The following is an 11,169-nucleotide window of genomic DNA, read 5'->3' as shown; positions in this document are numbered from 1 at the left end:
ATAATCTCATGCTGTGTTGCTGTTTTATGTTGAAGGTTATCTATTGGATTATTCTTAAGCTCTCTTAAGTCGGTTTCAATCGTATTAATTTTGGTTTTTATTGTTTTATGTTCACAGATTATATTCGTAACACTGTCGTTAAGTTTTTTGTATTCTCTTGCTAATTCTTCGGTCGTCGATTTTAAGTCTTTGAGTTCCTCTTTCATTTCCTCGCGCATTTGTGTAATGTTATGGACTTGAGTTTTAATTGATTCCTTGAGAAGATCTTTCATCTCACTACGGAAATCAGCTAGGTCTTGTTTAAAATCGTAATCCAGTGTGTGAGGTCGCCTTTTTCTCGGATTTACTTTAACTTGTTCTTCATCGTCATAATTACACAGATTATGAGTGGATCCACTTGCGCGGCTGAGGTTTGTATCTGGCGGTGAATGCGTGAGACTCATTCTGACACAAAAGTAATGAACACTGTCTCCTGGTCTATTCGAGTAGAACCGGTAAGGCTTGCTAATTCACTGGTACTGCTTGAGCAGGGTTTAAAGCATATAAAAGGAGAAGGAAGTTTATTTAATACAACCTACCTACGTAGTGACAAACCAAGCGTGTGTGTGACTTTAGATTTATCAGCGACTGCTTTTTATCTCGCAAGACAATTCGGAATCAGAATTGATCCTAATCCTAAGAAAAAACTTTTATCAAGAATCATAATATTCTTTTTAACTATTCCAACGCAAAGTTAGATTCATGCAACTTTTCAGCAGAAAGTATTTATTTTATATCCCATTTTACACACAAAACTGTTTGTAACTGCTGAAAAAAAATTAAATTCTTCCTAAATAATAATAAGCTGTATGTTTTCCTAATAAAGAAAATAAAAAAAATACGGTCAATGGAAAAAAGTACTGGGGTCTAGGTAGGTAGCTTAGAACTTTTTCCACGTCAACAATATCAAATCAAATAGCATTTGCTACGTCAAATCTTAGTTTTATGACGTTATGAACATTCCTCCAGCCTAGTGCCAGCCCTAGCACGTCCCGCCCGCCCTCGCGCGCTATTCCCGCCGCACGCGCCGCTCAATGCCACGAGGCCAACAACATCGTTCAATGAAATCAAATTACTCTTTACCTCATTGCTATTACATCACTTACAATAGGTAGACGCTCTTTGTACCTACTCCATTTTAAATTTTGGGTTTTGCAAAACAGAGTCCTAGCTAGTTTTATAAATTACTTTCTTATCGAAAAGTTGCGTAAAATGCGTCATAGGTACCTATTACGTTATTATTTGCCAAATGCAAATTCCAGTAAATAAGTAACCAATACTTATTTTTATCAATAAACTTAGAATGCTAATTGAAATACATAGTTAATTATTTCTAGAAAGAATTTATCTTTGTTTCTGCGTCGCATCTAACACAGACGAAATTTTTTCAAGTAAAATTTAATACAGTTAAAGAAAGGTTTGAAGTAAAAAAAATAAAACTGAATTTTAAATAAGTATGTTTATTTGGTCCCACTTATAATTATAACGTAATGATATAAACGTACATCACTTAAATATAACATATAAAATAATTAATTATCACATTTCTTATCAGTAGATATGTAATTTTTAAATCTTTTTATACATTTTAAAATTATCGATTTTGTTAAGTTGACTAACATGCAAATAATAGTGGCTTTGGTTTTTTAATAGTAACAATAAATAATGTATTTTAAGATAAAGACATTTTACATGTAGGCTAGTAATTATTACATTATCTTTTTTATAGGATTTTATTTTTTAATTCTTAAAAAGTACCTAGTTATTATAAAATGAATTTAGCAGTTATAAATCTGGTTTTTTCAAATTGTTTACCTATCATTCGATCTTTCACTATTTTCTTTTAAATTGCAGTCATTTATATAAACTTATTAACTTACTTTTATCATCGCTTGCATCCATCCCCTTGCATAATCCATAAGTTATTAATTACTCTTAAATAATATCTCACATACTTCAGTTCTCTTTCTTATACTAACTCCGATTTATTAATACAGTTTCATTTCAGTGATTCGGCCGTTTAAATATCTTCTTTTTTACCCGACTGCGCCAGAAGGAAGGTTATGTTTACCTTCCTAGATCTAAATTTTACTGTGCGCCTAAAATCTAAATACGAGATTTTCTCAAGTCTTGTAGATACTCGGATCCCACGAACTGAGTTGATTGATGCTTCATTGCAAGAATTTCAAACGTGTATGAACTTTCTAACAAAATGAAACGTGACTTCAACTGCTATGGTTCATGTGGTAGGATTTGTGTAGTCCGCGCCAATAAACTACCTAATAGTCATTTACTTCAGAATTGAACCCACACACATCTAACTAAAATGTGCAAAACCTGTAGATAAAGTGAAAATAAAACAGATCACTGTTACAGCTTGTCTGTTTGAATATTATGTTTGTATCGATCCTATCTTAATTTTATTTCAAAAGTTTCGAAGTCTGTTGACGCGGAGGATAAGCCACGTAAACGCAGTATATTTCAAAAGCCAATCACTTAGAATTTGCTCAGGACATTGTGTCATCAAACTTATCTAGATCTAAGTCTATGAATACATCAGCACTTGCCTCTCCCGTATTCAACTCTTCTCAATAGGCCCGTACCGCTGTCGGAACCATGTCATCCCCCTATAATCTGGTTCGTAGACGTCAGGAATTTCCTTGTCGATGGCTTCACAGTAGACCATCTTCACGGAGGCTTCGCTGAACAACCGTTCTTCGTATTTGATCAGCTGTTTGAAGAACCCAGTGTTTGGTCGGATTTGTGGTCTGTAGACAAAATATGGGCAATTTTTAAGAACCATTTTACTACCAATAGCCAACCATTTTACTAACATTTCCTGAAGGAAATTGTTTTGCACTAGAAAGAGCTGATTACACTATTGTACTATTATCTATTCGTACTATGTGCCTTTACTTTACTAATAAAAGTTAATCCAAATAAAACTAGTGAAAGGGGTTAAAATGTAGTAACCTAGATCGAGTTGTGACTGTCCTTAGTCTTAAAATCTACTAGCAAAATACAAGTGTAACAAAACAGGTGTCAAATCACTTACCGTCTTTGTTTCATGTGGTGGTACGCGTCCCTCAGGGTCATGCGCTGCCACTTGACGAGATACGCCAGGCAGAGCGTGACAGATCGCGACACGCCTGCCACACAGTGCACTAGAACAATGTCGCCTTTTGTCGCTACCTGTCAACAAGGAGGCGTCATTTGAACAACCTTTAAAAACTTCCAGATCCTTCAATGGCAGGACCATGTAAACTAGTCTACATAAAAAGGTAGACAGTTGCAATCATGTTTGTGCAGGGAACGAAACTGAGTCCAGCATTATAAAGTAATAACTATCAGATGCGTATAGCCCATAGCCATTATAAATCCCACTCATCTTACACTTTCCACTTGCGGAATTAACACTTTCCTGCAATGGCAGCTAGAATTTAATCATACACGAAAACTACTAGTGGGTCTCAAGTGGTGAAATTGTATGTGTCATTTCTGGTGCCTAATATGTTCATTCTGGTAATATGCAGGTTTTCTAACTCACCTCATTGATCAGGTCAGCCACGCGTTCCATGTAAGGGTGCATGTCAGAGTTGGGTGTGTCCAGCAGCGGCACAAAATGCCTGGGAACATAGTCTTCTGGAGGTGGGGGTAGTTCTGGGGCTGCACTGACGATCAGGCCAGGCCTTAGAGCCTTGACAGCGCCGGGAAGCGCGTGGGCTCCACATACGTACAGCTGGTTTGTGATGCGGGATACGCCGAGAGGACATCCCCTGTTAGAAAAAATCTTGGTAAACATTGATGGTAAGAGGCGACTAAGGGAATATGGTAACATCAAAACCATCTGGCCCGGGCGGGGAGTTTAGGGCAAATCTTCCATTTGCCTCTGATAAATTAGAGAGTTCTCCAGCAGAGGAAACTAAATGGTCATGATGATGATGATAAAATACTGATTCAGGGCTCAGCAATGCGTCCCTTTATTGAAATATTTTCGTGCAAAAGCATCATCTCATTATACAAATGAGTACAATTTATATTCTACCAAGTAATTCAAAAAATATTTTAAACTGGAATGTTTAAAAAAAAACTGAAGAATTCACGCATTTAAGTCATTGCATACCCAATGTTACAAAATTCCCGACAAACTGTTGCAGAATTTGGCAGAGAGTAAACTATACATACCTACCTAACTTTATTATTATAAAAAGAAAAACTTTAAAATATTATGACATAATACTGAAAGGCAACTGTTGTGACATATTTTTGCAGACGACACTGCTGAAAGTATAGAAATTCCAATTGCCAAGGTCGGGCGAACTTCAACAAAACATGAACCACTTTGGTCAATATCATTAAAATGTGAAAAAGTGTGAAAACCTTGATTTACGTATTTATGTTACGGTTAATGTGATAAATTGAAAATTATTAATAATAACCGGTTATTATGAATAATTCCCGACAGTCGCGGTAAAAGTGATAAATTAATCACATTTAACAGTGATTATTTAATAATTCAGCCTTAGTACTAACAAATTTCATAAAAGAGAACAACATCTTGTGTACGTGTTCGTGTACAGCCAAACTTTTGAACGTTTTGATATCATATATTAATATAATTTGACATAATGAGTTTGGAATGTTTCTTGCATAATATTACTTTTCCATGATGCCTATAACATAATGTTTTGATTTAAAGTGAAAAATAGGTTAAGGTGCGGCGGGGGTGGCCCTTGGGCCACCCCTAAGCCGCCTATTTAGTTTTATACACACATAAATGACCTCATATTAATCACATTTACCAAATCATGCGGTAATTATTCATAATAACCGGCGATTATTCATAATTTTCACATTTATCACTTTGACCGTAACATTTATACACCATTGGTTTTCCAAGGAAATGTAAACAAAAGGTCAGCAAATCAAGCCGTTAGAGAAACTTTGGGGCATTTCGCTCGTAATATTACAGAATATCTAATTTAGCAGGATACTGACGTTCTTCTCCAGATAGGGGGCGTATCCATGACGATATCCCGTAAAAGAATGGGCGATCGTAGCAGAACGTCAACAATCCCGCGTCGCGTAAACACCGCATGCCACGCGGTTGTGTCACGCTGGCGCGCCGCCAACGCCGTCTGACCTAGCGAACTTGCGCGCGCGCGCTCTTATCGGCGACGTTACGGTTTTGGACTCATGTTTTTCAGATTGTAACTCATTGTTTGGACGTAACAATTAAGTTAATGGTGGACTTTTCATTTTTTTAAAACATTCCAGTTAAAAATCTTTGATTGCTTGATTAAAGTTGACTGATATCAAGTACACTGCTATTGCATGCTATTACGTAGTAAGCGAACAAGAAGCTACTGAAAATTTTAAAGCTGAGAATAAGTTACTGAATAATCATCTGAATTCTAAAGTTCTGACCAACAGACAATTTATTCACTAAAAACAGCTTAAAATGTAATGCTATTACAAAGTAAGTGAACAAGAAGCTTCTGAAAATTTTAAGGCTTTAAGAATACTGAAGAATTATCTGAATTCCAAAGTTCAGATCAACCGACCAAATACTATGTGACCAACATTCATTGGCGAATACAATAGAGTTACTAACCAATCTATCTAAATTCTACATTAGGCTAGCCACTGAGATCGCTTGTAGGTATAATGATTTGTAAGTATTGACTGCACTTACAGACTACATAGCTGAGCCCACTAGCCATTGATTTATTTTCTGAATGTTGTGTGTTGTGTGATTTTTCGCAGAAATATCTATATGAATTTCAAATTACCTGTTCAGATCCTCTTTAGTCAGTTTAGGTGCTTCCACTTCAACAGTAGGCTCATTCTCGTTCCCGACACTAGCCACCTTATCTTCAACTGTTAAAACCTTCATTTCTACACTTGTATCTTTGTTTTGCTCTTCTTCAAATTGTCCAGTTTTACTATCACGTCACAAATGTTCACTTGGAAGTTCAAAATCACTATTCAGATTCGCAGTGTGAATAGTTATCGTAATAAAGATCGATGCGAGTTCGATGTGTTGGGAGCGCACGGGTTGCGAGCGCCACTGCCACGGACCGACTGAGACTCCGCCGGGACTCTTGCGCCGCACCTGCGGCGTTTCTCGAGCCGTGACTAGCCGGGATTGCAATATCCGGCATTCCACAGTTATTTTTAAACAACGGTGACGGTTACTTTGTTTACAATGCGAACGTTGCTGTTTTCGGTTAGAAATAAAGGTATTTTTGTTCGCATACTCATCGGTGCTTGTTTTTTTTAGCTGGCTTTGTCACGCGCTGGGTTAATAAAAAGCTGAATGTTATTTTCTCATTTTGCTTCTTGATTTATTTATTTATGAATTCCAACTTTTTAGTTAGTTTAGTTAGTTTAAAGGAATTTCAATACAGTGTGAGTCACGTTAAAGTGTACATATGAAAATAGATGAAACTAGACCTATTTTTATCGACAAAAAAGAGGTCAAAAATTTTTTGAGATTTTTTTTTATTTTTTTATAGATTTTTTTTTCTTCTAATTACTTATTGTAAAGAAAACGTAATAACTTTTATACTAAGCGGTATATCTTGATAAAATAAAAACAGTAATAATGCTAAATAACAGGCGACACTAAAAAATACATAAAATACACAAAAAATGCCAAGAAATAATAAAAATGATATTATTTGAAAAAAATCTGCTTAAAAATTCGTGTTTTTTTGGTTATTTGATAAATTTCTCCAAAAAATGCCCTTATAAAAGGTGGTTTTTATTACTTTGCATTATTCTCTATCGTATTACCTTTGTAAAACCAAAAATCGCATGTCTCTATCCCTATCACAACATTTGCTATGATCGTTTGAACTAAGCCTCTCCGGGCGCGCCATTCAACGCTTCGTTAACAACGAAACTGAAAATGGCTCTAGATTTGTAATTTTGATAAAGACAAGTTAGATTTCAAGTAAAAAACAAAAGATTTCGAAGTAAAATAAGCATTTTAGTTAAAATTAAAATTGTCCCTACCTGTAGAGGAGAATAATGTTGTGGTAGGCCTTTGTTCAAACTATCATAGCAAATATTGTGATAGGGATAGAGACATGCAATTTTTGGTTTTACAAAGGTAATACGATAGAAAATAATACAAAACAATAAAAACCACCTGTTAAAGGGACATTTTTTAGAGAAATTTATCAAATTACCAAAAAAACACGAATTTTTAAGCAGATTTTTTTCAAAAAGTATCATTTTTATTGTTTGTTGGCATTTTTTTGTGTATTTTATGTATTTTTTTAGTATTGCCTGTTATTTAGCATTATTACTGTTTTTATTTTATCAGGATATACCGCTTAGTTTAAAAGTTATTACGTTTTCTTTACAATAAGTAATGAGGATCATTTCGATTTTTAGCTGTGAATGCAGATTTATAGGGCTAAGAAATCCTTAATACACAGTGCAAAAATTTTTGTTCTACGACAGAAATTGACGAAGTTATGGGCAAATTACTAAAAAAGTTCACTGACCGCCCGGCGCGGGGACGATGACGTCATTATATCCGATCCGAACGCTGCCGGCGTACTGCGTGGATAGAAAATATTTTTTTCTAGCCAAATTATCAGTTTTAGAGAAAAACTTGTAATAACATTTATTCATCAGAATAAAGTAAGCTATCGATAGGTAATTTTTAAAAATGGAAATTGTGAAAAATAACGCTAAAAATCCATATGCTCATACGATTCAATGGCACGCAGAGACGCGATTGGGGTCTCCGCGGTGGTATATTTGGCGATTTATTCAAATAAAGTGTACATAAGTGTTGTTAGAGTCATATCTTCTTCCAAGTAAAATATAAAAATGTATAAGTATTAATTTATTTACTTCTAACAATAAGGTATAACTTCTAACAATAAGACATTGCTATGAAAATCATTTCGATGTACACTTAATATAATACCTACCTGTTATTTAGTTTTTCTGAGTTAAACCTACGCACCTACCTATCTATTCGCCGTTCCCATGGGCGGGCCAGCTGCTGCAGGAAAGGACAGCCGCTCCGTGCTGGAAATCTATTTAATCTTAGCCTAGAAGCTGGGTATGACTACCCCGCTTTCTCCTCTCCCCAGGTCATAAGCTGGGCATGACTTCCCCCTCGGCCAGAAGTTGGGTATGATTTACCCCCCCCCCCCTCTCCCCCCCGGCCCGAAACTGGGTATGACTTGACCCCTCCCCCTCCCCCCAGGCCAGAAGCTAGGTAAGGCTTGTCCCTACCCCCAGGCCATAAGCATAAGCTGGATATGACTCCCCTTCGGCCAGAAGCTGGGTATGACACCCCCCCCCCATGCCAGAAATGCCAGAAACTGGGTATGACTTGACCCCCCCCCCTCCCCCAGGCCATAAGCTGGGTAAGGCTAGCCCCTCCCCCCAGCCCTAGAAACTGGTTATGACTGACCCCTCCCCCCCCCCCTCTCCCCAAGCCAGAAGCTGGGTAAGGCTAGCCCCTTTCCCCAGTCCATAAGCATAAGCTAGGTATGACTCCCCCTCGGCCGGAAGCTGGGTATTACTTACCCCCCCCCCCCCCCCCCCCAGGCCAGAAACTGGGTATGACTTGCCTCTCCCCCCTCCCACCAAGGCCAGAAGCTGGGTAAGGCTTGCCCCTCCCCCCAGGCTATAAGCTGGGTATGACTTATCCCCCCCCCCCAGGCTAGAAACTGGGTATTAGCATCATATTATGTATTATTATGTTCAATACAAACAATCATTAAGTTACACTCACCCCAACCGCGTCTCCGCATTGCATCGAATCCTATGAAAATGTGGTTTTTGGACATAGCAATACTTATTTTTCACAATTTTTATTTTTAAAAATTACTGGTCGATAGGTTACTTTACTTTGAAGAATAAATGTTATTAAAAGTTTTTTTCTAAAGCTGATAGTTTAGCCGGAAAAAAATATTTTCCATCCCATTAGTACGCCGGCTGCGCTCGATTCGGATATAATGACGTCACGCGGCCTTGCGTACGTTGACTTTTAGCGGCAAAAACGGCCTATGTTTATTACTTAATATCTTCGTAAGTAATGGTCCGATTTGGATAATTCAAAAAGATATATCTTTCTTATGTCTTAAAGATTAACGTAGATACTAGTTTTATTGAATTTTCTACAACAGTACTGATCCTCATTGGAAGAAAAAAAATTATATAAAAAATAAAAAATAAATCTCAAGAAATTTTTGACCTCTTTTTTGTCGATAAAAATAGGTCTAGTTTCATCTATTTTCATATGTACACTTTAACGTGACTCACACTGTATTATGGTGATTTTGTAACGACTCTACACTCATTTTTAATGTTAAATTGTGTTTTAGGTTTATTTTATATAAATGAATTTAAACGAACGACCGTTATCTCGCTAGAGTCATAACTCAGGTGTCGCAGCTTCCGCGCCGTCTCCTTGAGTTGTTTACCCTCCACATTCCTCGCAAACGAACCGATTTTATATTTGGAACAAAAAATAACCGTCTGGTCAACATTAGTACTATATTTAAGAACGATGGCAGGGCAAGCTTAGGACTGTTGCATCTTATGCAGATTTCGGGATTATTACACTTTGCAAAAACGATTTGATTGATGTGCAAAATTTTAAAATCTTGTTCTTATGGTGCGTCCACACTGGGCGAACGGGCTCGCGCGGCAAACTCGACATCCTGCTCACTCAAGAGCAGGGTGAGCAGGATGACCTGCGTGCCGCGCTAGCCCGTTCGCCCTATGTGGACACACCATAAGAATGCGCATGGGGTATATGCAGTCACTAGCTGGACTAGCAGCAATCCTGCACCAATTCACCTTGACTCCAGGCCCCGAGACATTCAAGTGGTCCCTGAGGTAAACACCGCGAAAAGAAGTTCTAGATGGACAACTCTTGACACTGACCTTGAGTTCATGTCTTTTGTAAAATCATAATCGAGTCTGCTTTGCCTAGTGAATTAAAAGCATTAGCGACTAAACACTCGTGAATCCACAAACGTAATAATAAATTAATGTAAATAATGTTAGGATATTTATTCCTTTTTCCGTGCAAGTATCCCACAACACTTAACACAATCCAGGCACGTGGCAAATGGCTCCAGCTCCGTCGTCTGCAGCGGCCAGTAGTCCGTGGGGGAGTACGGTGACCGATTGAAGATCTGGTCTTCGATGAGACGAAAGAACCACAGGTAGTTGCGAGCGCGGAGCAGCTTGGCTGTGGCATTTTGGCACGCTACGATAGCTCGTTGGCAGACTGGATCCAGGTAGTGGGGTGTGTTGAATGAAAGGTTCTGGATGTTGCAGCGGAATACCTGGAATTTTGCAGACTTGAATCACTGTGTTGTTCTTTTTTTTTTTTTTTTTTTTTTTCAAATAGTTTTCATAGACCCAATAAAAACATTAAGGTTATAGAAAGTGGTGGAAGTTAGCTAGGCCTGGGCCATCCTCGTTATCGAAATCGTAGTCTCTGATAAAAATGGTGATGGTTAATGATTATAACCAAAGTGGATGCTAACCTCGTGTCCACATATCTCCAACATGCAGTAATTTATGAAGAGAACTGGCACGAGGTCGACTCTATATCCGAGCTTTTGAAGCCGATCTGCAAGCAATTAATGGATTTAGTATAAAACCAACAGAATAAATACATGAATCATTGAATCAGATTTTCATTCGGAGAACAAAATATGATTTTCTTTCCGCGATTTCAGTAACATCCACCTTTCTTCTCAGAAGCATAGCAAAGAGATAAAATATGTAATCTGCTGCTACACATCGATTTGAAATTAAATTAATAATGAAGTGAAAAAAAAGAATCTGATACCTTTCAGTCCTCGTAGCTTCTGTGGTTTATGAGTAACCGTATGAAAGGAATCGCAAGGCCCGTAGTAGATGGTAACATATTGAAAAGACATGCTTGTAAAATAAAGAACTATAAAACCTAAAATAAAAATACTATAAAAACCGATTCAGGTCAATTAAGCTAAAAAATTAAGCACCTATCCATTAAATACATGAAAAAAACACCGAACCAGAAAATAGCGACTGAAAAAACTTGAAAGCATTACAAGATCTGCCAAATTGACATTAATTAATCAACAACAATAATCA

General features: G+C 37.3%; 2 protein-coding genes across 3 annotated transcripts; both read right to left on the bottom strand.

Moving 5' to 3' along the window:
* Nucleotides 1-1,494: 1,494 nt before the first annotated feature.
* Nucleotides 1,495-6,155, bottom strand: LOC135071432 (dual specificity protein phosphatase 14-like). 2 transcript variants are annotated; one of them, XM_063965222.1, is made up of 4 exons: nt 5,832-6,155; nt 3,587-3,815; nt 3,095-3,231; nt 1,495-2,807 (listed from the first exon to the last, which is right to left on the bottom strand). In XM_063965222.1, exons 1-4 carry the CDS (start codon nt 5,933-5,935, stop codon nt 2,618-2,620), a joined length of 660 nt encoding a protein of 219 aa, XP_063821292.1. In that variant the 5' UTR covers nt 5,936-6,155; the 3' UTR covers nt 1,495-2,617. The 2 variants fall into 2 exon arrangements, with proteins under 2 accessions (XP_063821292.1, XP_063821293.1); XM_063965223.1 differs by lacking the exon at nt 5,832-6,155 and adding an exon at nt 5,038-5,172.
* A 3,922-nt stretch (nt 6,156-10,077) lies between these two features.
* On the bottom strand, nt 10,078-11,126 carry LOC135071431 (UPF0728 protein C10orf53 homolog). The gene is made up of 3 exons (XM_063965221.1): nt 10,883-11,126; nt 10,575-10,660; nt 10,078-10,370 (listed from the first exon to the last, which is right to left on the bottom strand). The coding sequence occupies exons 1-3, from the start codon at nt 10,971-10,973 to the stop codon at nt 10,092-10,094; spliced, it is 456 nt and encodes a 151-aa protein (XP_063821291.1). The 5' UTR covers nt 10,974-11,126; the 3' UTR covers nt 10,078-10,091.
* Nucleotides 11,127-11,169: the final 43 nt, after the last annotated feature.

This window comes from Ostrinia nubilalis, chromosome 4 (assembly GCF_963855985.1).
Source record: "Ostrinia nubilalis chromosome 4, ilOstNubi1.1, whole genome shotgun sequence".
NCBI classification, from domain to species: domain Eukaryota; kingdom Metazoa; phylum Arthropoda; class Insecta; order Lepidoptera; family Crambidae; genus Ostrinia; species Ostrinia nubilalis.
The sequence above is the reverse complement of the archived record's forward strand: the minus strand, read 5'-3'. Positions and strand labels throughout refer to the sequence as shown.

Coding starts and splice junctions, on each gene's coding strand:
- LOC135071432 (XM_063965222.1), bottom strand. CDS start 5,935: ATGAAGGTTTTAACAGTTGAAGATAAGGTGGCTAGTGTCGGGAACGAG. Junction 3,816..5,831: donor ACTAAAGAGGATCTGAACAG/GTAATTTGAAAT, acceptor TTTTTCTAACAG/GGGATGTCCTCTCGGCGTAT. Junction 3,232..3,586: donor TGGCTGACCTGATCAATGAG/GTGAGTTAGAAA, acceptor CCTTGTTGACAG/GTAGCGACAAAAGGCGACAT.
- LOC135071431 (XM_063965221.1), bottom strand. CDS start 10,973: ATGTCTTTTCAATATGTTACCATCTACTACGGGCCTTGCGATTCCTTT. Junction 10,661..10,882: donor GAAGCTACGAGGACTGAAAG/GTATCAGATTCT, acceptor AATTGCTTGCAG/ATCGGCTTCAAAAGCTCGGA. Junction 10,371..10,574: donor TGGAGATATGTGGACACGAG/GTTAGCATCCAC, acceptor GCAAAATTCCAG/GTATTCCGCTGCAACATCCA.